The sequence below is a fragment of the Rhipicephalus microplus genome, chromosome 1, assembly GCF_043290135.1.
Source record: "Rhipicephalus microplus isolate Deutch F79 chromosome 1, USDA_Rmic, whole genome shotgun sequence".
In the NCBI taxonomy this organism is placed as follows: Eukaryota; Metazoa; Arthropoda; class Arachnida; order Ixodida; family Ixodidae; genus Rhipicephalus; species Rhipicephalus microplus.
In genome coordinates, this window is record NC_134700.1 from 265835937 (window position 1) to 265863555 (window position 27619).

The following is a 27619-nucleotide window of genomic DNA, read 5'->3' on the forward strand; positions in this document are numbered from 1 at the left end:
AGCGTTCTTAAGTTCAGGCTGGTTTCCTAAACTGTGCACATGGTCTAAAAAAAAAAGGCAGGCAGTTGAATTGAACTGAAACATGATATAGGACAGCATCACATAGGCTCCATGGCGAATGCGATGAACAAATTTTACACACATTTATCTACGCAATAGTCACGACTTGCGCATAAAGCAATAAAAGAATAAGCGGTGAACTTTACAAAGAGGACCACACACACACACACACACACACACACACACACACACACACACACACATATATATATATATATATATATATATATATATATATATATATATATAACTTTATTAGCATGTTTGAACTAGTCAGTTTAGCCGGTGCGTAGTGCTATTGCTGTCACGCTGTGTTTAGATTGTCGTATTCGCACGCTCGATTAGCTATTGAAATGACAACACCGTACATTTACGACGTGCAGCGTTGTCGCTATTTACTAAAGTCGTTCAGCAATCACGGGTATCATGTCACGTGAAGTAAACACCGAATCCGCACAAATATCAGAACGCAATCGGAAGCTTCTGTTAGAATTCGCGAGAAAAATGTAACGGAGGAGGGAAGAAGAGCTTGTGGCAAGATGAAACAAGTGAAGTACAACAACTCTGAGAAGTGAGGGATTCGGAAATGATTAAAGTCGGGACAGAAACAGAGAGAGAGCAAGTGAGGACGAGACTCGCAAACGTCGGTACAATCAGATACACGCAGCTCGCCCAGCCGGGAACAAACAATGGCGAAGGCGTAACACGCGACAGCGCCGGAATCGCGCTGCCGCACATCTGGACGACAGTGATTGGGAGAGGGCGCGTTTCGGAGAGCGAAGTGCTGCCGCCACATCGAGAAAGCACAGAAGGGAGAGGGCAAAATGGCTCTCGGCTTGACACGCGAGGAAAGAGAGCAGACTCGGAGTTCGAAGAGAGGAGGAGAGCACAGGTCTGAAGGGGAGGGAAGAGAGCAGACTCGGAGTGTAGAGAGAGGAGGAAAGCACAAGTCCGAGGGGAGGGAGCGACGGTGGAGAGAGGTCTGTCGCGGCGGCATGGGAGAAGGAAAAGTCGCGTTTGCCGGAGGGAGACGGCGTGTTTTTTGGAGATGGTAGAGGAGGGGAAAGAGGGGGGAGGAGAGAGCGAGGTGATGGCGAGGCTGGGGCCGCAAACGCGTGGCTTTTGGCGAGGCGCGCGGAAATCAGCGTCTCGGCTCTCGATGGATGCGGCCGCGACCAGGACCCACAGCCCGCCGTCGCGGAGCAGCCTCGCGTCGTCCGACGAGCACGGTCAGTGGGAACGCAATGGCGACCTTTACCCGCACGTGAGGCATGCAGCCTGTATTCGAATTACACTCACTTAGCGGCGCGTTATGACTAAGTGCAGCCGTTTAATGAATTCACAAGGTAATCGTAAGTGCATAATCATACATTTAGGGCGCTTATCGTTTCCACGCTTAGTTACCACCATGCACCTGTCGCTATGATAAAATCATAAGGTCGTTTGCCTTATTTATATTCACCGGCCCATACAACGAAACAATACATATAATAGGTCTACTTTTCCGGATTCTTTTTTTTTACATTATTAATTATTACGATCGGTGAAGATGTACCACTACTGTTCCGCAAGTTCAACTACACAGCAATGCACGAAGTGCCTTCCAGTGAGGCGCCAATGTTGCCGAGTCATTAATTTTTCTAAGCTCTCGTCATAAACGCATCTATAGACTCGACAGTTATCCCTCCTGTATATACGTCGTTGTTGTTCGGTCTTGTCGCGAAACATTGCTCGCTTTTCACGCGCGATTCACAAGTATACGGCCAATTCTTGTTTACTTCAGATGACATGACTCTCACGTGTGTATGCACACGTACACGCGCTGCGAAATGCACTGTGCATATCGAATACAATAGGCTACGTACATAATTTTATATCACACTATTACTTTGTTTGTTTTTTCTTTGCTTTTTTGGGGGCGGGGGGGAGTAACGACGCAACCCATTTCTGGGGCGACTCACCGAGCAAGAAGGAAGCTCTAATATCAACGCAGCACGCGCATTTGATAACATGCTCCGGTAGGTTTTTGGTACATTAATTCTCTGGGGCTTTGATCGGCATGCTGATGAACATCAGGCAGAATTGAGGATGCGGCTGCACGAGAAATGCATCATCTGAGGTGTATAGGACGTGCAACAAAAGCGAAGCCGTGAACTGTACGCTCGTGGCGCCTTTCACTTCTTGACAGAACATGAGGAAAAACACATTTTACGGGCGCAAGAGAATTCGTTCATCGTCAGTTGTGAATTATATTTCCACTTCAGCATTTGAAGACCTCTCCCGATGGCATCCAATTCGCCCGGCCTTGCGCGATCCAGCGATTTGCTTCCCCACACTTATAAAGCGCGTCAACACCTCTGCTGTGTTTCGCATCCATTGATTGATTGATTGATATGTGGGGTTTAACGTCCCAAAACCACTATATGATTATGAGAGACGCCGTAGTGGAGGGCTCCGGAAATTTAGACCACCTGAGGTTCTTTAACGTGCACCCTTCGCATCCATTGGTATCCATTCCGTCACCGACAAAAATCAGCAGTTACTTTTTAACAGCGAAGCTATGAAAGCTCGAGGTAAAACGTATTACAAAAAAAAAAGACTGCCGTCATCGTAAACTGGTATGTGCCCAGAAACTGTGGAACTCTCTCTATTCACCAGTAGTCCACGAAAAAAAAAATGAATCAGCGGTAGTCAGCCGAAGAAATGGCTACGAAGCGACAGAGACGAGCCGAAGACTTCGAGAGAATAGTAATTAACTGTAAAGGCAGCGGCCGTTGCAAGATGATTGATTGATATGTGGGGTTTAACGTCCCAAAACCACCATATGATTATGAGAGACGCCGTAGTGGAGGGCTCCGGAAATTTCGACCACCTGGGGTTCTTTAACGTGCACCCAAATCTGAGCACGCGGGCCTACAACATTTCCGCCTCCATCGGAAATGCAGCCGCCGCAGCCGGGATTTGATCCCGCGACCTGCGGGTCAGCAGCCGAGTACCTTAGCCACTAGACCACCGCGGCGGGGCAGCAGTTGCAAGAAGACGCCGAAGCGATGGAAGCCCTACACCAACGAGGGCGTGCCCGTATACATCCATGGGAGTAGCGAAAGCTCAGCTGCAGTGCGTTTCTGCCTCTGTGATTTGGAACTCCGTGTGGTGTCTGACTGAGATTTAACTCTAACTTACCTGCGCTCCCTATCGACCAAGCTGAATCCTAACAACAATGTAGAATCAGCGCAGCATCCATCGCCCAGCAAAAGTCTAGCAACAAAGGAGCAACTTAGTTTGCTAAAACCTAGAAAGATGGTAGAAGCAACGTAGACTCGCCGGCCAAAAGCGAAGCAAAAACCTAGAAGCAACTTAGCATAACCTAACTAAAGCCTATAGTACCAGCGTAGAACAACCTTTGGCATCGCCTAGCTAAATCCTAGCAACAACGTACAAGCAACCTATAGCTAGCAGATACTCGCTCGCTAGATTCCGTTCCGACCGGTTGTGCCCTCGCGATCTCCGACGTCAGTGTAGCTCTGGCTGACTGGGCTGGCCCTGTGTCATCCCCTGACGCCGATCTCCGACGACAGCGCAGCTCTGACCTACTGGACTTGCCCTACGCCATCTCCTGACGCCGACAAGAGCTCGCGCAAGTGGTGCCCCGTCCTCGGACTCCTGTGGCCGTGTTTCCATCTTTCCTATCTCGCCTATTCCGTCGATATCTCCTCGCTCGCTGTCCCAGCGCATCTCTCTCTCTATATATATATCTTTAATTCTATCCTTTTAATCCCTCCTCACCCCCCCATCCCTTGTCAGCTACTGTTGAGTTGTCGCGCCCTGATGCAGACAGTTGCGGGCCTCACTTTTCTCTTCTTTTCCCTCTTATAGCCACATCTCATCGTCTAGCTAAAGCCTAACAACACAGAAGCAAATTAGCGTCACCTAGCTAAAACCTATAGCTACAACGTAGAAGCATCGTAGCATGGTCCAGCTAATGCCTATAGATGAAACCTAGAAGCAACTTCATCCTCATCCTCAGCCAGGCTACGTCCACTGCAGGACAAAAGCCTCTCCCATGTACCGCCAGTCAACTCAGTCCTGCGCTCGCTGCTGCTTCTTTATACCGCAAACTTCCTAATATAATCTGCCCACCTAACTTTTTGTCTCCCCCTCATCCGCTTGCCTTTTCTGGGAATCCGGTCAGTTACCCTTAATGACCAGTGGTTATCCTGCATACGCGCTACGTTCCCAGCCCATGTTCATTTTTTCTTCTTGATTTCAACTACGATATTCTTAACCCCAGTTTGTTCTCTGACCCACACTGCGCTCTTCTTGTCTCTTAAGGTTACACCTATCATTTTACTTTCCATCGCTCGCTGCGTCGTCTATAATTTAAGTTGTACCCTTTTTGTAAGCTTCCAGGTTTCTGTTCCGTAGGTAACCGGCAAGATGCAGCTGTTATATAGGTTTCTCTTGAGGGTTGTTGGCAAATAACAGTCATAACTTCAGAATGCTTGCCGAATGTGCTCCACCCCAATTTTATTCTTCTAGCTACTTCAATCTCGTAGTTCGATCAGCTCCGCGGTTACTACCTGTCCCAAGTCACTTATTAACTTCAAGTGCACTGCTACCTATCTCGAAGCGCTGTTCTGTTCCGAGGTGGTTGTACATTACTTTCATTTGAAGCATCTAAAACGCACGTGGCAGAATATTTTCCAGAATTATTTTAAGAGCTCCCTTTAGGCTCTCCTTGTCCATTCAGTAATCATAAATTGCAATTCGTCCCCTGAATTACTCACATGGAACTTAGCACCGCCTAGCTAAAGTCTAGCAACAACGTAGAAGCAACCTAGAGTTGCCCAGCCAAGGGCATGCAACAGACTATAGAAGCAGTCAAATTTGACTTCATAATTGTGCCGCATCGCATGCTTCAAGCCTTGCGTGACTCAGCGCGTCCTTCGCTATTTTCTAAACGAACCAGGTGAACCGCCTGGGTATACGTTTATCTTTTAGTTGCGATATCAGCGACCCCTGTTTGCTTTCTGATACAGTCATTTGTCTTCATATCTCCTAATGTTACAACGATATTTTTTTTTTTGTGCGTAAATTACGAAGAGTGACTCCAGTTATGCCTTGTTCGCTTTATTCTCGGGCTTATAACTTCCGCACAAAACAAGTACATATGTAAGTACGAGACAGTATTGTAACCGGTTGTTTTGTAAACAATTGTGTAAGTAGGAAACGGTATTGCGAATTTACTTTATATTATGTACTCTTTGTATTGTAACTAACGGCATAACGGAAAACTTGATAGAAGACGAAGAAGAGGAGATGGCGTGCCTGCCAAGTTATTGCTTTGCACGTGCTATAGGATGGTATAGAATGCCACTGATGATGATGACAGTTGTGCGAACGTAATTCGGCATAAAAATATCCCAGCAGCGCTGCTGTAAAAAAGTATACAATAAGTGTGCATAGCATTTAATCCTACAAAACGTGCACGATATGTTCATGAATCCCTGGTGTTTTTTTATTTATTTATTTATTTATTAAATGTGAAGCCTTTCTTAGTGAACTTCGGCGACTTTGAGCGTATCTATTTATCTATCTACCTAGCCGCTTACGTTTCGATGCTCTCGTGGTCACCCTTTTGATGTGACGTGAACCAAAATTGGCATAAGAGGGTAAGATGGTTTTACGAATACGACGTGCTTGTCAAGACATGAATATTGTCCCAATCCCGTCGCGTACGTCGTCAAACACTTCCCGCCAGACAGTGGCACATATCCACGGGCGGGTATGTGCCGCTGGTATTCGGGTATGTCACAGGTGATTGAAGCTTGGTATCTGCTCAGGAATAACGAGAACACACGCGGGCAATTGTAACGTGCGATGGTCAAGAAATACCCGACATCGGTAGCATCGACCCGACGAGTCCCAGCTGGAATCGAACCCAAGCATTCTGGGTGTCGATGAAGCATTTTACCACAGAGCTACGCCTGGTCTCGGAAATACTTTTCAAATAGACGCTCTTTGTGAAACGTTATTAGTGGTTTTAGTGCTGCCTACCCAATATTATAAACATTACTTATGTACTATTTTGATACAGCCGTCACGTCGGGTTAACGTCAGATGTGGTTAGTTGCCATGTGCTTTGATGTGTTAGTGCCAAATTGATTTATGTATAGCAGTGTCCAGGACTAGCAATTTCGCTAGCATCAGCACTTCATATCAGCTTCTGGAATACGCGTGTTCCAGCTGGCATCATTGCGCAAGTGCAAGCAATTGGTTATATAAATATCTGCAACTCTTCAAAATATGTCCGTGTGTGCGACATTTGTACATTAACTTAAGGTCATTTCATGACGTGTCGCTCAATCAAAGAATCGCAACGCGATTACCTTTCTTCTGCATGCTTCGCATAACGTGGATTCCCAGGTGCGTGGGATCTGCCGAAGTTTTATTTATTTATTTATTTATTTATTTATTTATTTATTTATTTATTTATTTATTTATTTATTTATTTATTTATTTATTTATTTATTTATTTATTTATTTATTGTAAATACTCTCAATGTTAATGCGGTGCTAGAAAGAGAAGTCTATGGTGTCAAAGCTCACAATGGCAGCCTTGAACTAAGCATGCTCAGGGTTGTCGGCGGCGGAGGCAGAGAGGTGATTCCCTTCAGAGAACGTCCTCAGTCTGTTGGAGTAAAAAAACAGAACTGCACTTGGACATTGATGTTACGGCAGGCTTGAGACGGAACGTTAGGAGGCGGTGGGATCCAACAAGCGTTGTAGATCAGGATGCGCTAGGTAGATTTCAAAAAAGAGGCATACTGGGCCTGCTTCCTTCAGTTAAAAAGGCTACGGTGGTGTAGGGAAGTTTTTACTCAAGTGATGCCGGCAGTACGAGAACAATCAGCAACAGTGAATAAACTGAACGTTTTTGGATGTTTTATAGCGCATTACTAAGTGTAAAAGTGTGAGGATCCCAGATTGAAGCGGGTTAGTGAAGGTCGTGCGTACTTGGCTGGGGTTTCTTAAAAAAGAAGTCTCAAGACAAACAAAACTAAACCAGTGCAAAGTTATGAGACGTGAAACCGGGAGTACGGCTCGCATTGGTAATAAAGTACTTAATATGAGTATTCCACCATAAATTGTTATATATGTGTGAACATACGTATGTGTAAGTATTAGAAGATAATAAAAAATTGCAGTTGAATAGACATGGTTGGCAAAATCAATACTTCTTCGGGAGATCCTCATTATTCTTCAAATGTTCGTTATCAATTTCATGAACCAGAGTTCATACCGAGAAGTAATGCTATGAAGATCACATCGAACTTGGAATTAATCCTGCGGGTTTGTTATACCGCCGCAGAAGGCACAAATAGTTCTAGTCAATATTTAGTTTAATTTTGGATTTTATAACGATCGTAAGATTGTTAACATAAATGAGAAAGAGTAAGGGTCCAAGGAAAGAACCTCGTGTTACACTCGTGAAAGAAGATTTGCACCAGTTATGGCCGTTAGCTGTTACGTGTTGGGTTCTGTAATATAAGAAGCATTTAATCCACAGCAATACATTCGAGTCAATATTTATCATGCTTGGTATTAGTTAAAGCAGACGGTGAAGAAGGGCATCAAAATCTTATCAGAAGTCAAGGAAAATAAGGTAGAGGATGGCACCAGTGTCAGATGCCGAAAATAAGCCGTTATAGTAAAAATAAATATTTCAGTTCCGCATGAGTGTTTTCTAAAACCACACTGACTCCTATGTGAAATACATATTCCCTTCAAGAAATGGGATTAAATTAAAGTATGGGACATGTTTGAGAAGCTTATACGGGATACAAGTTAAAATTATGGCTCCCTAATTAGAAGGATTATTTTAGTCACCTGGTTTAGACACAGGAATCGCCTTCCCCGCCATGCAATCGTTGAGAATTGAGTCCTGTTGTAATGACTGAAAAAAAAAATCTCAAAAAATTACCGAGCAATATATGGCAGTCTGAAGAACTCAGAATTGATTCCATTTATTTGAGGTGCTGATGTTTTCACTTTTAGTGTGATATTACCAAACCTTAATTGTTCAATACTGATTGGTTCCACATAAGGGTGAATGCGATCATCTTGAATTGATAGATCTTTAGGGTTGCCAGTAGGAAATGCGTACCTGTGTAACGCACGCGTATCTTGCACCAAGATAGCGCGTTCATTGAACAGTTTTCGCTCAAGAAGGCACCACTTTATGTTTGTTATTTTTTGCCTTACTTCAATTTCATTTCGCAACATGTTACGTGTTCTGAACTCACTCTTGAGCGAAACCGGTACGCCCTGACAAGGCACTTTCAAGTCTACTACACCTTTTTTTCGTGTCATGTGCATAATTCGACATTTCTTAATGATTTGTCATGCATCATGTAGCAAAATAAGCCAGAAATATGACTGCGTGGTGCAGTGAGAAGTTATGGTGATGACTGCCGATCCGAAGGTCGTGCTGGTCACATTTAAATGGAAACGGAATGCTACAGGTTCGTGTACTCACACTTAAGTAGACATTAAAGAAAATACCAGACGGTCGACATTCTCTAAGCCTTACTAACCTCTCTCATAATCATCCCGTGACGCGGGGACGTAAGACCATAGTATTATTAGGTATTCGTTATTAATTTTGCTCGATCTCTTCTCTGCATACGAATTGCGCGCTGCGTCTATGCGATTTGAAACTCGATCGGAGCTTCATCACGTTCCGACCGCGCGTCTTACATCAGCGCCGCCTCGCGACGCACACGCATCAGAAGTTTCGTAATGGTCAAAGCAGCGGCCGCCATGCTGCCACAGATCATATAGCGAAAGGAAAGAAAAGACAACACAGACGCGAAACTCGGCGTTCTGCTTTGATTTCTAACCGAGGTTTCGCAACGAGTGAGTCACATGCCGTAAGCGCCCTTATGGAAGCTCCTTTCCCCGAGTCCCATCGATGCCAGATGGCAAGATGCATTGGGTAATTCCGTAAGGCTGCACCGTTTATGTAAAAGCACACACATACACACCCCTCGCTTGGTTTTCTTTTCGCGGCCTATTATACTTGATTATGTAGCGTCTTACGAGAACGCCCAGCAGAAAGCCTCTGAGCTGCGGGACTCTCCTGGTTGCAGCTCGTCTGAACGCGACGCGCAGAATCACACTCACCGTTACAGGTATTTATACTGAAACAACTGCAACAATTGTGGCTGCTTGAAAAAAGGGGGAGGGGCACTGAAATTATGGAAAGTCACTGTTGCTGAAAGAGCTGATGTCAAGATGATAATTGAATCAATGATAGTGAAGAACAAGAATGATATCGAAGGCAGACTTATAGGGCTATATCGGCAAGAACATATAAAATTGAAATAACTAAGCATTGCCTTTGTTCTCAACCCTATAGGTTCGTGTGAGTTCTCAAACCAAGAAACTGTATAACACTTCTGCTATGAGAAGACCATTAACGGTGTTTTTGCATTTAAAGTACTTTATTAGCATATGACGTGCCCAACAATACCACGAAAAGAATCGTGTGTGATATACACAAAGTTATATACAAAGTCTTTAATATTGTTATCCGTGCCAATAGTCGAGATTCGGGCGAAATAGTGTGCCCCGAAGTACGCAGTTCTCCAGGTCATTTGAATGTATTACAACGCCCATATGAGTCTCATAAGCAGTTTTTTTTTTTCATTTCATGTGCCTTTGCTTACTAAAGGCTACAAAATAAAGACGCAAGCAATCGTAACAAGCGTATCGTTGGTATTCCTCGAATTCATTGTGTATCTCAAAAAAAAAGTGAGAGGTAGATAAGACAATAACGATGTTTTTACAGCAGCCCATAAGCTGGTTAAGATAAGTGTCGCCGGGAAAACGTTGAATGAGTGAATAACAGACGAAAAGCGGACAGACACTTGTTTCGTGAAATGTAATACAAGTTTCCTTATTGCACCTTGAGGGCGTGGTATGTAAATAGGCTCCCGTTTGCCTGGGGCCACCTCTACGTAAAGGTAGATGATTCGCTGTTTTCACCAGATGTTATAATGGGGTATTATGGATTATTAAGCGGAGGGGCTATACATTGTTGGGAAGTGTAAGTGAACGCCGAAATCAGATGAGTGCGCAGTCCACCGCAGTGGTGTAGTGGTTTTACATGCTCGGCTGCTCACCGGAAGGTCGCACTTTGGCAATCCCAGCCACAGCGGTCGAATTTCAATGGAAACAAAATGACGGAGGCCCATATATAACCGTGTGATGTCAGCGCACATTAAAGAGCACCAGATGGTCGAAGTTTCCCGGGGCCCTCTATACGGCGTTCCTTATAGTCAAACCGTGGTTTTGGCATGTAAAACCCCAAATAAAATTATTATTAGGTGAATGAGCAGTTTCGTACGGGCACGAGAATGAAGAAACGCGTCTAACGGTTGAGGCCTGGCATATTAATAATAGCGGTAGCTAGTATATGCGCGAGCCAATCGTTGATTGACTTGTATAAAGAAGAACCAAATGAATATAGTTATCTATCATAACGTACACCACCCCGCCTGCCGGATTTATAAGCTTACTTCTTGGCTGCGCATGCATGCAAAGATAAGTGTTGGGGGTACCTTGTTTTCCGCCACTGTGTGACTTTTTTTTTTTTTTTTTTTTTCTGTGGTTAGTCTGCGTTTGTGAAGTCCTGACTCCTTCCTGGTGTCCGTGTTAGCAAAAACCTGTCTCTTTAATACGAGCGCAAACTATAGCTCGGCATTCTGTCATTCTATAGATAATGAAGTAGCTGACTGGGCTATTTAGTTGCGCACACTTAAGGTAAACAGCGCGAAAGAAACACGGCCACGAACAGGAAACACATGGACTAAGCACTGACTTCCTGATGAAATTTTATCAACAAGAAAGTTCCTATAAGTATTCGAGGGATCAGTTACAAACAATAAAAAGGAAAATACAGAAATACTGATGCAAAGAGCGCTTTCCCTAGTGTTTTCTACTCGTTGTCAGGTTTTTTTTTTTTTTCGCTGTTAACCTTGAGTAGGTAATTCTACGATAAAGCGGTCGTCACTCGCACAACTATATGCAAAATAAGTAACAGCTGACGTTTTCGAGGAACCCAATTAAGCTTTTTCTGGTTATATTAGCATGCATGGCGTGCATGGCAGAAAGTTGCATCCGAGGGCTCCTGCTATTCAAACATCGAAGTGAAAATGCCGTGCCTCATCCGTGGCGTCAAAGACCTCGTGCTTCGGCAGTAGCGCCACCTATGCACTCACAACCAACGTGGTCGGCGTAACGCGACAGGTGATCGCGATGTCCCATGCTTGAAAAGATCACGCTGCATGATCAGCAACACCTCTTTGAGGAACAGAAGTGGATTTCGGTTGACGTGATTTTTTCCATTGTGCGCCGCCTTGCGCACTCTATACATAGTCGAGAGTTCGACGGAATGCCGTCTGGTCAGGTAAAGACATTGTTGAATAAAACAGGTCACTGACCAATGTCAAACAAAACAAGACGTTTTGGGACCCGTACGGGTCCCGAAACGTCTTGTTTTGTTTGACATTGGTCAGTGACCTGTTTTATTCAACAACGCACTCTATACACTAAATATGCGAGGAGGCGAAAAAATGCACAACGTAGGAGTTCCAGGGAAAACAGAAAACATTATAGTAATCGGTAATAGTAATAATTTTGGGAAACTGCAAGCTAAAACTTCGATATCTTTATGAAGTATGCCATAATGGGGAACATTGGTTTAATTTCGACCACTTGGGATTCACTCACGTGAACTTAAATCTAAGCAGCACTTAGTCTCCATAGACGTGCGACCACCGCTATTGGAATCAAACCCGCGACATGAGGATCGGCAGCGAAGCACCGTAATCCACGTACCATTGCAACGGCCGATAGTAAAGAAAGTTATAAAGCACGTCGGCACTCCGAGCGGCTCCATTCGGCTCGCATCGAAGCCGTCGCCTCATCCGACCGAACACGCGTAACCCGCCGTGGTAACCTGTTTGTCGCGGTCGACAAGCGCTCGACCACAACAATCGACAACCGAAAGCAGAAAGAAATGAAGACAAAAATACATAAAATTGCCGAGAAGCAAGAAAAAGAGATACAGATGTACGGAACGAGAGAACAAAGAGCGGCACGTAAAAGAGATGCTTCGACACGCCCGTCGTCCTTCCCCCGAAACACTTGTGTGACGCACGTTGCCACAAGGCGTAAGCAAACCATCCGCCTGTCACGGCTCTCGTGCACGGTGTGGCGCACCCGTGCGCGAAAGGAGGTCCGCGTGCACGCGCACGTCGCCACGAGCGCTCTGCATTTCGAAGTATTCATGTGCGCGCCGGCTCCGTTGGAGCCTGCGCGCACATGAAGACCTCCCTAGCTTCGTTAACGCCGTTTCAGTTGACGTGACTCTAAGTAGCTACCCCGGATCGTGTGATGGCGGTAACAAAGCGGACGGCCGGCTTTCAAGTGACAGACAGACAGACAGACAGACAGACAGACAGACAGACAGATGGATGGATGGCCGGACGGACGGACGGACAGATGGACAGACAGACAGACAGACAGACAGACAGACAGACAGACAGACAGACAGACAGACAGACAGACGGATGTATGGATGGCCGGACGGACGGACGGACAGACAGACAGACAGACAGACAGACAGACAGACAGACAGACAGACAGACAGACAGACAGACAGACAGATGGCCGGACGGACGGACGGACAGACAGACAGACAGACAGACAGACAGACAGACAGACAGACAGACAGACAGACAGACAGACAGACAGACAGACAGACAGACAAAGACAGACAGACAGACAGACGGGCGGACGGACGGGTGGACGGGCGGACGGACGGGCGGACGGGCGGACGGACGGACGGACGGACGGACGGACGGACAAAGAACTTTATTAGGTCCTGAGAAGCGCTGCTCCTTTATAAAGCAACGTCGCGGGCCGCTCCCACGTAGGAACGGGGAGGCCTAGCCTCACCGCCGCGTCGTGGGCTCTCTGGACAGCCCGTAGTTGTGGTAGCAACTCTGAATTTCGTAAAGCAGAGTCCCAATCTTCTTCTGTGAGCCGACTTGGGTCCCGTAACGAGGGGCACTGCCAGAGCATATGTGCCAAGTCACTAACCTCACCACAATCAGGACAGGTAGAGTCAAAAGCCACTGGGGAGACTATGCTGAGGAAAAATAGGCTTGGATAGGTCCTGGTCTGGAGCATTCTAAACGTGATGGCTTGAGGTCTAGACAACTTGTTGTGTGGTGGAGCAAATGACCGCCTACTCTACTGGTAGTGTTTAGCCACTTCACTGAATGTAAGTAAAGCGTCCCTGAACATCTGACTGCCAACCTGCGGACCTACGTCCTCCCCAGCGCGGAGGGTTAGTGCGCGCGTCTTGGAGTGAGCAGTGTCATTCAGGTTTACTAGAGAGTCCAGTAGGGGTTCGAGATGTGCAGGAAACCAGGTAATGTTATGTGGAGAAAGTGTCCTATTTTCAAGTAGTTTAAATACTTCAGTACAGACGGAACCAGAAGCGAAAACCTTGACCGCTGACCTTGAGTCGGTGAAGATTTGCGATCTACTGTCATCCAAAAGGGCAAGACTACTGTGAGAGAGCAAAAGGCAAATTTATACGCAATCACTCTCGGCATCGCTAAGCAATGTGCAGCGTTGTATAGAGTTTACAATATGTATCAGCGAGAGGAATATAAACGCCATCTTGTTCCTAATTGTTTCACATTAGAGCAGTCTCTGTGTTATATTCGCGCAAGGTCTCGTGATTAGCGAGCCTTGGTGCATGAATACTTTTTTTTCCTTTTTTTTTTTTCGGAAGAGGGACCGAGTGGGGTGGGCTATATAGTAGAATGCACTTCACAGGGCGTGGGTGTCGACAGGATTTCGTCTCGGGGGCTGGTGTGGCCTACACAGTTAATAAGAAAGGCGGGAAGGGGGACAAATGCTTTTTTGCGAAGGGGAAAATAATAAGCAGCAATAAGTGGTAATAAAATCTTGAAATGCAACAGATCGCGTCCCTCTTCACCCGCCATTATTGTGAGAATTCTGCGTGGCCGAAACAGCGTTCTTTAAACGGTGACAGGACAGGTTTGACTGAATAAAAGTATACATGGGCGGACTTCTCGGCTCCTCACTTAGATTGAAAAGTGTGTTCCACACTTTAGTCATCGTTTCCTGGGCCGAATAGTCGCTTCCCACGTGGGACCGTTCTGAGGCACCACACAGGTGGTTTTTCACACAAATAAAAAGTTGATACCACCACATTACCCCGTCAGACCAACCCCGTCATTGTTTAAAGAACAGGGCGATGTCAACGCCAGTTTTTGACGCTTTTGATAGACTTTGACATCCCCCCTCCGTGCATGCTTCAGTCCCCGAGTCCACCACACAGATCTGATTTTGTCGCTAATGCTGCACGCTATTGGCACCGCGTTCTGTTACGCCAACGCCTCCTTTACTAAGATGCCTGACGAATGGCTCGTGTTGCCAGTGGAGTCGTCCTGCCTTTAGTTTTGAGCAAGCGCAGCGCAGTGGCGCTCGCGACCGACGCTATTATCACGGCGTTCTTTTACTTGTAGCCCCTATAGGGGCGCGTCAGTCGAGAGTTATTCGAGAGTTATTCGAGATGTGCAACTATACACGTCTATTTCGGAGGCCATGCAAAATGTCGAGTTGTTGCACCGTCCGCCACAGATGACGCTATAAAGACCGACAGTAATCTAAAATGAAAGAGGGAAAGGGTGTGGCAGCTGTTTTTTTTTTTTCTCACGCGGCAGGCATCGAAACAGAGGAGGCGTTTGGTTACGCATGCACACACCCCCGCCAAGTGCTGATTTTGTCGCTAATGCTGCACGCTATTGGCACGGCGTTTTGTTATACGCGTGCACCCCGTCAAGTGCAGCTTGTCGCCGTCGTGTGGCGACGCGTGTCTGCCCGTCTCAATGGGCGACTAACGAGCGTCGCGCCGCGATTCAGGGCGCCTCTGCCGCGTCAAAGGCCGCCGATGCGCCCGCGCTAAAGGTGCGAGCAGGAGGGGGACAACTGAACAACGCGCGGGAAAGCGATGTCGTTTGCGTCGACTCGGTCTTGTTAGCGGCCTTTTCATTTAGGACAGTTTTACAGCGATTTGGGCGCTGAGAAACCGACGCTTTCGTGTCACGTATATATGCGTGGCGTCGCAATGTGGCTGCCCCCCCCCCACACCTTTTAACACTGGATATAATTCCCCCCTACCCTCTTTCGTCTATTCCTTCCTAATAAGAAGTGATGAAAGGCCTTAAAATCGAATTAGGGCGCAGTGAGTCAATGTCCGGACATGTAGCGCGTAGACAGGATAACCGCTGGTCATTAAGGGTAACAAACTGGATTCTCAGAGAAGGGAAGCGGGTTAGGGTGAGACCGAAGGTTAGGTGGCCAGACGAGATTAAGAAGTTTGCGGGTATAATTTGGCAGCAGCAAGCACAGGACCGGGTTAACTGGCGGAACATGGGAGAGCCCTTTGTCCTGCAGCGGACGTAGTGAGGCTGACGACGATGATGATTATGATGATGATTATGATGATGATGATGATGATGATGATGATGATGATGATGATGATGATGATGATGATGATGATGATGAGTCAATGTCCTCAGAGGTGTTGCATGAGCGGCATCACGCATGCCAGTCTTGCTTATAGCTTCTCGCGATCGCTGTTGTTCATTTAGCGGCCATCTGATGTTAGCATTTTTGGTGGGTAAGTATAGCTGCGCAGTTAGAACACAAGGAGAACCACAACAACATATATACATGCTCAAGTTTCGCACTCACAGCGGGTGCGCTGAAGTAACTAATTATTAATTTACTTTGTTCGTTTATGTTAATTAAGGGACTATATGTTACCAACAATGGATTTCCCGAATGCTACAATAATAGACCTGCAGTTGAGTGAAAGTTACATCGTCATCGTATAATTCGTTATAATGAATGGTTCAAGTAATAAACGTCTCAACCAGGTGGCATATACGCATGCAAGACTTGCTCGACAAGCCACGCATAATAATAATACCTGAGGTTTGCGTGCGAAAACCACGATGTGATTATCAGAGACGCCGTATAGCGGAGCGCCTCGGAAATTTCCACCACCTGGTGGTGTTAATAAACGTGCAGCTCAATCGAAGCGCGTGGGCCTCTTACGTTTCAGCTCCATCAAGATGCGACCAACAAGGCCTGGAATCGAACCCGCGACCTTCAGGGCCGTAGATGAACGCCGCATATAATCACTCCTCCAACAAGGCGGAAGATGAGCCACGCAATACTCCTCTTCTTCCGTGTTTCAGCGGGCATCGACACTGCGACGAACACAGCGTGTCGCGCCTTCATTCGGGAGCCCCTGCCGAGTCGCTCTATATAACCACGTCTCCTTGGGGTAATACGACCTCCAGAGGAGTGATCAACGGCGAAAGCATGCATGCGTGTAGCTCAGCCGCCGTCAGCCGCAGTCCGCGTTTGGGTCTTGCGATCGATTACTCGTCCTGCTTCGTCGTCTCGCATCTGGTCTTAATATTCCTCGACGAGGCCTTACGTTAAATAGGCGCAAACACTGACTGGTTCGACGCTGCGTATCACAGTTTGCCACGTTTATCCAATCACTGCGCGCACGCGAGTATGTATACGTGAACATATTTATACAGGTTACGTAACTCTACCCCCCCCCCCCCCCTGCCTTCCGCCATCCCTGTAATGATGCAGTGTATAGCCCGCATAGCATTGGTTCTCCGGGTACGTATAAGTATAAAGACCCGACATGTTTGTATTCCACTAATGGAATCGGCAACGATCAAGCACACACACACACAAAAGCAGTAAGACGACGTACATCGCGTCACGTAAGCGCACTTTCTGTTCGTTTCTGTGTTCGTTTAACGCTTCTTTCGTCAGCATAATGCTCGCAGTACTGAGCACAAAACAATCATGAACGACCACCAGCTATAGTGACATTCGTTGCTCTATGTACACACCTCTATACATCGCGGAACGGTCGCCCCTGCTCCTGTCGCGTGTCTCACTGTATACATCACATGACTGCTGCTGGTCCTCATACTCGGTCCGTCACTTTCATGCCGCTATATACTATTACTACCAGTACACGATGAAAATATTTGGGGAGTTGGTGAAGTGTGCGCCCCTGAGTAACGTATATACGCATACACAACGAGCCATCCGGATTGGAAGCGGGTGAAAATGTGGCGCGGTATGGAAACGGGCAGTTATTTATTAATGACCGCTGGTCATTAAGGGTAACCGACTGAATTCCCAGAGAAGACGAACGCGCGAGAGGTATGCAGACAGTTAGGAGGGCATGCAGATGAGATGCAAAAGTTTGCAGGTATAACGTGGCGGCAGAAATCACTGGCCCGGGTTGATTGGCGGAACATGGGGGATGCCTTTGCCCTGCTGCAGGGCGTATAGTGAGAGTGATGATGATGATGATAGACGTAGGAGGAGGGGATACCTTTTTTTTCCTGGCAATCAACATCACACGTTCATGTCGCACCCCTAGCCCACTCTTCCTTTTCCACGAACAGACATGCACAAGCAGCTCACAAGAGCCGAATGGAGGACAGGATACAGTGGCGTACTTGGGCGAGCTTAATTCTTTGAAGTCTTGCGTATTACACGCAATATCTATTTCTCTATTACGTTTCGTTTCTGTGGTTCAGCGCTGCTTTATATACTCAACCGCTACATTCATTTTCCTTCTTCTCGATCCTCAGCAAAGGCATGCGTATAGTGTCATCGCCGCTCCCTCCAGTAAATTATCTCTCGTTCGAATTAAACCTCTTCCACTTCTTCTAATTAACACGTCGGCAAAGAACAAGCGGCAGGGTGTACACGCGTCGTTTAACAAGCGCTTCACATTTGAACTTGAATTATACAGCTCCTGTATCGCGATATAGCTATAGCCTATTTAAAAAACTATATAACCTCTTCACACGCGGTGCATCGTGATTGTCGTGCGTGCAGCTAAAGGTCTGTGCTATACAAGCGACAGAACGCCGTATATCACGCTCCATAAACGGCGCACACATTCGCATGACCGCGCGCGGTAAATAACCCGCAATGATTGCCGCACAGAAGCAAGAGGACGGTTTCGCGCGAATTCTGCGCAGAGGCCCCGCTGAACTAGCGCGCGGGTTCGGCGCGGCTGTCTGCGAGTTGCGTATAGCTACCTACCATGGTTTTCGTGATCGACAATTGCCACCGTATTTTTTTTTATCTCTCTCTCTCTCTTTCTATCACTCTCATTTCTATGAGCCCTTTGGTGCCGTCGTTGGCTAGCACGAGCACCACGTGACAGCGTATACTTCAGCCGTATAATTTACTTCCGCGCGGTTGTCATTTTAACAGCAGTCCGCGACAAAGGTCGCTGCGTCTTACAACAGTTTCGGAAGCGAGCACGAAATCACCGAAGACGTGAAGCGGCAAAAAAAAAGAAAAAAAAGCGTTTGAACCCGCGCTATTCAGGCAAACGCGGAGCCTGTATCACAGTTCAAGTGTAGATTCCTAGAACAAGGGTTGTATACGCAAATGTTTTTTTTTATACGAAAATGTTTCGATCATGCGACGTAAAAGAAGGAATAATGAAGGAGCGATAAAGAGAGAAAAAAAAACGCAATTATACAAGGATGGAACTATTTTTTTGTATGTAGGAGCACTCTTGCGCAACAAAAAAAAGTCTCGGCTTCTCGCACCTTTGTGCGCGCTTACGCTATACGTAGGTATACATAAATTTGGAACGATCTTGAAGGGGATGTTTTATTGACGAAGTTGACAAACGTTCCACTATACTGGCGGGTGTTTCTCGATTTCGGACAACCAAGGACTGATGGCTCCGAAAAGAAAAATTGGAAAAAATGTTACGTTTAACGTAAAAGTGCTAAAGAAAAATAATACGGAGAGGGGAGGTGTAGGCTTTCCGAAAAGCAATGACGACAAGAAAAGACGTCGTTATAATATACTGTCACAGATGCGCGCTGTTCGCGTGGGTGCGCCCGTCGCATGCTGCGGCAGCGCGAACGTGTTTCAGACCACCGAAATCGCGCGGGCATGTGCACGCGCCGCGGAGAATAATGGAGCCGAAAACGCGCTTTTGAAACGCGAGAGATTGATCGCTCCTTTCTTCCGCGACATGCTACACGTCGTTGCGGCGTCACAATGCAAGCTGCCGAAGAAGCGGTCTCTCGCGCGATGCCGGAGTGGCGACGAACGAAGACGCAGCTCTGCAGGGCACGCACATGAGCAGTTTCACGAGTATACGCACACCCGAGCGGGACAAAAGGGACCAGCGAGAAAAGAATCGTATATAGGTAGATGGGTGCACCTGCAATGCGCTCATTGTCTGCTTGCCGCCACAAACGTGTGCGTTTCCAATTTGCTCAGGAGGGGTGGCAGTGATGTCCTATATATAACTCGAGTTGGAGTATATGCACCGAATAAATCATTGTTGCTACCGACATGCATCAGCAACTGTAATCTACAGGTGTCGAAGCTACGGGGAGGTGAAGAGGGAGGAGGTGTCTACATTTTTTTAAAATGTAGACACCTCCTCCCTATTCACATCCCCGTAGCTGACACCTGTAGATTACAGTTGCTGATGCATGTCGGTAGCAACAACCATAAAATAAAGACAAAAAGCAAGCGCAGTTTTCACATGATTTTTCACTGGCTGCAACGAAAATATAGGCTTACGTGCCTTTGGACGCACTGTAAGTGCACTTGATTGATTGATTGATTGATTGATTGATTGATTGATTGATTGATTGATTGATTGATTGATTGATTGATTGATTGATATGTGGGGTTTAACGTCCTAAAACCACTATATGATTATAGTGGTTTCGACCGGAAATTTCGACCACCTGGGGTTCTTTAACGTGCACCCAAATGTGAGTACACGGGCCTACAACATTTCGCCTCCATTGGAAATGCAGCCGCCACAGCCGGGATTCGATTCCGCGACCTGCGGGTCAGCAGCCGAGTACCTTAGCCACCAGACCACCGTGTCGGGGGAAAGTGCACTTAACCAACACGGGGATCGGAAATTGATAAAATCAGCTTGCAAGCTAGAATGAGGAAATCAGCGATGACGTTGCCTAAATCTTCGAGAACGTTTTGACCACGCGACCTTAGATGGGCCTGAAACACTCAAAGAGGCCCTGCAACACGCACGGTCAAAAAACGCTACCGATTGGTGTCCGAGGCTCTTCAGAACAAGCGAGCGAAATATTATAGCACAGCGCGTGGTCCTTAATTTACAAATAATTCCCCAATACAGCTAGAAATCACTCCTTCTTAGAAATGCTGTCGTACACCCAAATGGCCGCACCACATACCCCCAATCGCGGCCAGGGGCTTATTTGAGCATCGTGAGCTGCATAGTTGCCGAGGTCGCCGCAGGAGGCCGCCACATTCCCACGCCCGCGTTCACACAAAAAGTAAGCCGCATGTTCGAAAAAAGAAAAAAAAACGCCCAAGGTCATTACGCTCGTGTGACGTAATTACTTTCTTGCCGTTCCTCCCTGCTTAGCTTCCAGTGCGTGCGTCGGGACCAGTGAAAAGAGAAAGAAATTACAGCGTGCGACAAATCTTCAACTCCGCTCGTACTTTTCGGATTATGAAAATTTTTGTGGGGGGTTGATTCGTGTGATAATAAACTGCTTCAATGTAGCCATTCGATGGCTACGTAAAAAAAAAATCCGCAGCGGCCGTTTAACATGTCGGCAGAACGTGTAGGGGCCACGCAGTTGCTCCCCTTGAGGAGCAACTGCGGGATCTAGAATGTGCACAAACAGTCGAAAATTGTGTCCTTTGATTACATCGCCTATTGCTCGCTCCGTTGAAATAGCCTGAGAAAGGCACATGTTCTTCTCGGTGCCTATTGATCAAGTGTTACATCACCCTATTTTCTATAAATACGTCTACATTTATGTCCATGCTTTTCCCATTTTTTTTTCTTGGTCCTTGTGCGTCGCCAGATAGCGCAGTTACGTTTTACTATTGCGTGTGATTACTCTACATACGTCGTTGAAATTTCGAATATAATGGGTGACATAGATAGACGTTGATTGGGTTAACTTCGTACTTTCAACTCCTTTATGGGGTCTTAGCGTGCGTGTTTCTAAGTGATCGCACGTAACGTAAGTTCGCACGAAAGCTTGCATGCCACGGCCTCGCAGTTGAAAAGCGTTTGAAGCAGTCAAGAAAGAGCGCTGCCCTCGGTGCCATAAGTCCATCTCCACACATTGTGCGTCCGTCGAGAAAGGCACGTGTCTCACAACTCGGACAGATGGCTTACATACAGGCATGCACGTTCGGAGGGGGGGCCGCGGCACACGCTTCAGCTCGTGGCAGAGGATAATGCTGCTCGTCACTTATCCTTCTCGTATACTCAATGCTCCGACAACTTGTCATGCATGCGATACGGAGTCACAGCCGGGAGAGTCCGTATAGACTAAACTCGGAGGAATAGGCCGCCCTCAACGCAACGACATTCTTTGTGTCGGCGTTTTCCTTTGGCGGCCCCTGTTGCTTCTTACATCGACTCTTTGGCGCCGCGCCCAAGGCGTGGTTATTCAACTCGAGCGCGTTTACAACATGCACCTCACGGCGGGGAAATATAGGCTCTGATTCCTGAACGAAAGGTCTACGCGCTTCATCGGTGTTAAAGGAGAGCGCACGTGTTTTTTTTTTTTGCTTTTTTTTGGGGGGGGGGGTCCAACGTTCGTCTCATGCGCCGCATCGTTCGAGTTAGGAATGAATGACAAGAAGAACAGGAATAAAAAGACAACTTTGGGCTATATAAATCTAAAGAAGGAGGTGACGGGAAAAGCTGAAGGACTTGTGCTGCACAGAAAGAAATATTAAATGTGCCTCTAGTCAATCTCGTTTTTTTGCAAAAAGGATGAAGAGGACCGTCTCTTCATTCAATTATCGCCTCGCGGCATCGGATATACGCCGATCTCGCACTTCACATGACGCCGCGCAGCTGTGATGTGGTGACGCTGGTGTCAACTTTGGAAATTTTCGGGGGATTCAGCGTCATCTCTTACGCTCTGAAGGCCGAAGAACGTGGCTGAAGAGAAAATGTGTATACACTAAGGTGCATGCGTGTCAGTCTCTAGACACGCGCGCGCGCGCAAGCACGCACTTATACATACATACATACATACATACATACATACATACATACATACATACATACATACATACATACATGACAGAATATTCCATGATGCTGCCATGCCTAACTCACACGTGGGTATTGCGGGCGATGAAGAAGCGGATCACCTTGATTCGTCATGCAACCATGATGGCTGTGACTGTCCGGGAATTCTATGTACGATGGACAACGCTCGTCTGCTTATACGCCGACACCTCCTAAAGCTGCACCCAGACCAGCGTGTGGCGAATGGATCTTTCCCTCCCCGTGTTCGTGGCCGTGGCTTGCCTCTGTTATGAATTTGCTCTGTCGCGATGGTAGCGGTGGCGAAGAGCGGCGAGCCGTCGAGCGGACTTCGATGAAGCCTTAGCCCGAAGGTGAAACAGGGAGGCAATTCGTTTGGAAAACAGCAACAAAAGTAGCGTTTACTGTAGCAGGTTGTCGTTTTACAGAGCCGGCCAGCACGACAACGTCGGCTGGGGCAAAATCTCCTAACATGGGGCCGGCTCGGCCTTAAATAGCGTCTTTGGTCCATTCTCTCAGACCAGTTCTCGGGCTCGGAGGGGGAGACGTAGCCATACCCGGAACTGCAAAGTGGTTCGGCAGAGGAAACGACGTTATCCCCGGACTGCACGGTTCTCCTGCACAGAAGGCGGCGCTGGGAGGGGGGGGGGGGAGACAGTTCGTCGAAACAGGGCTAGATCTTGTGAGACGTGCTCCAGAACGAGGAACATGTCTGTGGCACAACAGTACCCCCGCCGCCAGACAATGCATCCGGAGTTTTGAGCCGTCAGCGCGGCTCGGAAGGAGGGATGCTGGTTGACCATCGGAAGCCGTTCCGCTCTCTCCGCCCGTTGAGACTTCCATAGGCCTGCAGAGGTTCACTGGAACGACGGAGTCGAACACAAAGGCGAACCACTCCGGCCAAAGCAAGCACCCTCCAAATCCTGATCAAATCGCCAGACCAGCAGAAACGAAAATATTTCCTCGAGATTTAACTGAGCTAAAAAAAATAGCATCACGAGCAATGTATCTGAGGAGCAATACATAATGTGGACACTCCTTTACAGTGCATGACACTGCTAAACCAAACAGAATTTTTTTTTTCGTGAGCGATTCTCGATTGTGACCCGGGCAGATTAGGGACGATCGAAGCTGCCGAGGTGAACTCAATTTGGCCCCGAATCTACAATTTAGAATACCAAGCAATTATGAATCACGCACATTGGCGTCACTTTCAAGCGTCAGACTGTTAAACATAACAAAGTTCGTCATCCTACAAGCTCTCACTTCAATGAGCTCCGCCAATGATCATCAAAACAAGAGAATGCACGCTTGAAAAGGTGAGAAAGTAACACTAAAATTTAAACTTGCGCGCGTTACACAAAACAAAGTGAAAATTAACCTGCCGTGACACGCTTACCAACACGTAATGTCAAACAAAGAAGGTATTTTAAACAGGGCTTTTACTCAGCCTTCTCTGTTAAAATAGAACACGTCAACTGTTACCTTTCGAGCTATAAGGAAAACAAAAGTAATGAACTAACCATATCAATAATATTGCGACGACAAGAAAAGTAAAACTTACAAAAATTTAGATCCATTTCTTGCTCGTCGGCAGAAAACAAAAATAGAAAAAGTTATTCTCAAAATTAAATACAAAAAAATACACTCTTCGTATTAGCGAGGCGGCTTTCTCTCAAGCGAACTCTGGGGAGTCGCGCACTCCACAGCTTCTGAGGGTTGCGGTCTGGACAAAAGGACGACGCATCAACCTGTTCGCCGAACTCAGTAGCAGCGACTTTTGACCCGCAGCCGCTGAACTCGAAGAAAGGGGCATCTGCACTGCATCGTTTACGCCACCCGTTCGACCAGTAACCCTTTCTCCCCGGTGGGGAACAACCGCCTTTGTTACAACTCAGGCGTGCGCGATGCTTTCCCTCGTGGTTGCCTCTACGCAGCACCAAAATTGATGAGACCAGGCGAAGATCTCGGCGTCCGAATTTTCCTGAAAGTCGGTTTTTCTTGACGCGCTTCCCGCCTAATGTCGATCCTCGTGATGGTCTGAGCTTCAAACATTTCCCAGAGGGCCCTGTCGCGATCCTACGCCTAGCCGTGAACATGGCGTCTCGACGAATGATGTCATGGCACCTAACAGCAGTTTTAGCACTCTTGGCGCCCGTCGTCTTTACCACGTTACGCTTACGCCGACGCCTCTTTCTGTCGGGACTTCTCGCAATACTGGCAGCCTCGACACACTTACTTCCAAGTGTGCTGCCTTTGACAAGCACTCCCGAAACTCCACACTGGTTATCTAGCTTATCCTCGGGCCCGTTGCTAGCTGCCTCTGCTTGGGACAGAACGGGAGTCCCGATGCCTTTAAAAGCAACTAACGCGCCTAAAGAGCTTTCGATCGGTGGGGGTTTATCGCTGTCGTGGTTAGCCCTTGTTTTCTGCCCTTCGAAGTCAGCCTCGTGCTCTCTTTTAAGAGCTTTATTCTGTAGCGCTTTATCTCGCGCGTCCTGCTCAATATTTTGTCGACAGGCGTCAACCTGTAGCGCCTTACGACTCGACTTGTCAAACTCTTTTTGATGCGATGCATCTGGATCATGTGTGCTGTGAAGCGGCTCCGCCTCTAGCGCTTCGCGATGCGCCTCGGCGTCCTTAGCCGTGCGATGGGCCTCCGCCCCTAACTCCTTGCGATGCACCTGAACGTCTGGCTCTATCCGACGCACTTCGGCGTCTCGCTCTCTCTGGCACACTTCTGCAGCTTGTGCTTCGCGACGGGCCTCAGCTTCCATAGCTTTTCGGCATGCCTTATCTTTACGCGCTTCTCGACGCGCTTCTACTGCTAGCGCTCTTCGGCGAGCCTCATTTCCACGCGCTTCCACCTCCATCGCTTTACGGCGCGCCTCATCCTCACGCTCTTTTCGGCGGGCGTCGTCCTTTAGCGCCCTTCGTGGCGCTTCAACCTTGTCTTCATCGCTCCGACTTTCCTCGTCAGCATGACTTGAAAGAAAAAAATATCTTATCAAGGCATATCTAACATAACTGAAGTCCCTTGCTTCCTCGAAGGGTAAGCAATTCAATACATGCGCGATCTTGCGCGGCAACAACGTGGCGAGCTTCTCCACCCAAAGGTCACGGCTAACACCAACATCACAGCAGACAACTTCAAAATCCTCAAGAAAATGGGCGATGTTCTCGCCTGCCTGAAAGTTGTGGAGCTGGTGCTTCGCTCGCTCCCACTTAAGGGCTTGAATTTTAAGGTCAAGCTCTCTCATTTTGAGAGCATGCTCTGTCATTCTTCTGCTCTCCTCGGCTTGCCACTTTTCGTGCCTTTGAGCTTAGAGCTCTTCGCGGCTTTGCTCGCAAACGAGCTCCCAAAACTCGTCAGCCTCATCGGCAGTCACATTTTCTGCCCGCATCACCTCGAGAATCGCTTCCTTTGTTTTAGCGGACCCGGCGGAAATCCCCATGGCTTCACAAATTTCCAGGAGGTCCTGCACCAGGTACTGCTCCATCGCGATCTCGTTCCTCGTGATGCTCTGCTATTGATATTCACCGTACTCTAAAGCTAATCTCATGGTCTAGAGCACGTGAATAACAAATTACAACCAACAAAACCCAAAACGCTCTCCTAACATCTGGCTGTGCTAGAGAGGTCTGGCGAAATGAACAGTAAACGTTGGGCACTCACCCAACCAAAGTAGCTGACGATGGTCCAACTCGTGGCTGCCGTCGAACAGTATCAGGCCTTCCGGGATCCGGTCCAACTTGCCAATGTTGAGATCCGGGGTTGCTTGTCCCAGCTTGCCGAACGATGAGAACAGGGTAGCGTATCGCAGCGTAGCCAAACGCTATCACGGCGGTCGTCCTCGTGCTCAGAGATCCGATCCAACTTTTCAGCCATTGAGATCGGGGTAGCGGGTCCCAGAGCAGCAAAACGTTGAGGACAGGGGTCTGATCCGGCGTGCCAAACGTAGGATATCGTATCCCGAAGCTGCCAACCACTGTTATGAATTTGCTCTGTCGCGATGGTAGCGGTGGCGAAGAGCGGCGAGCCGTCGAGCGGACTTCGATGAAGCCTTAGCCCGAAGGTGAAACAGGGAGGCAATTCGTTTGGAAAACAGCAACAAAAGTAGCGTTTACTGTAGCAGGTTGTCGTTTTACAGAGCCGGCCAGCACGACAACGTCGGCTGGGGCAAAATCTCCTAACATGGGGCCGGCTCGGCCTTAAATAGCGTCTTTGGTCCATTCTCTCAGACCAGTTCTCGGGCTCGGAGGGGGAGACGTAGCCATACCCGGAACTGCAAAGTGGTTCGGCAGAGGAAACGACGTTATCCCCGGACTGCACGGTTCTCCTGCACAGAAGGCGGCGCTGGGAGGGGGGGGGGGGGAGACAGTTCGTCGAAACAGGGCTAGATCTTGTGAGACGTGCTCCAGAACGAGGAACATGTCTGTGGCACACCTCGTAGTTCCCGAGCGCTGTTGTACAAACTACTCTGTGCTGCAGTGCGTGAACGAATACACCGTCAAGGGCGTGTGGACAGCCCGTTGTTCGCTGCTTGTGGCTCCTGCGAAACACTTGAGCATCTCACTGTGCCACATTTGCTACGCAGCGGTCTTTGCTGATTAAGGAATATAAAAATTCCAGGTATTTGAGTGCGCGACCCTAGACGAGTATACCTCTTTCCGAGTGCTATAGTGCTTCCCGACGCGACCAGGCCCACCATGCCGGACCAGGCCGGACTCACTTTGATGCCCGCGCGAAAACGTGGCCGCTGTGACACCAATCAGGATTCGAGACGCGCGCGCGCAGTACTGCGTAGTGCCGCAACGTGGCGACACGTTCACGCTTGATTGGGGGATCACTTCACACCCGCGGCAAAGCGGGCAGAAGGCAACGCGATCGGTCTGAACAGCCGCGCACCCTATAGATGCACCCTATAGGTGCATCTATAGGGTGCACCCTATAGGTGCATCTATAGGGTGCCCCCTATAGGTGCATCCTAAAGATGCACCCTATAGGTGCATCTGCGCTTTGAAAATCCGCTCGCCCGCTCACGTGCTCCTCTTACGGTGTGAGCGTGCCTTTGTTCTTACTTCAAACCCATGGCGTTAAATTGGACGCCGACCACCACGAGTGTTCACATAAAAGCAACATCCATGAGAACTCATTAGTTATCATTATATTTGTGTATAACAAAGGGAAGTGAACCCACAAAATTTCCCATTTCTTTCACATTAAAGCAAGACGTTTCAATCTTGTTTAGAAACTAAAAATCGCAGCATATCCAGGGA

The 27619-nt window shown here is 47.7% G+C and overlaps 1 protein-coding gene across 1 annotated transcript in view; it reads left to right on the forward strand.

Moving 5' to 3' along the window:
- Window positions 1-1219: 1219 nt before the first annotated feature.
- The window catches only part of Hr51 (photoreceptor-specific nuclear hormone receptor 51), a 67623-nt gene continuing 41223 nt past the window's right edge, over window positions 1220-27619 (forward strand). The window contains exon 1 of the mRNA XM_075868628.1: window positions 1220-1289. Within this exon, the coding sequence (XP_075724743.1) occupies window positions 1220-1289 (70 nt within the window). The remainder of the gene's footprint in view (window positions 1290-27619) is intronic.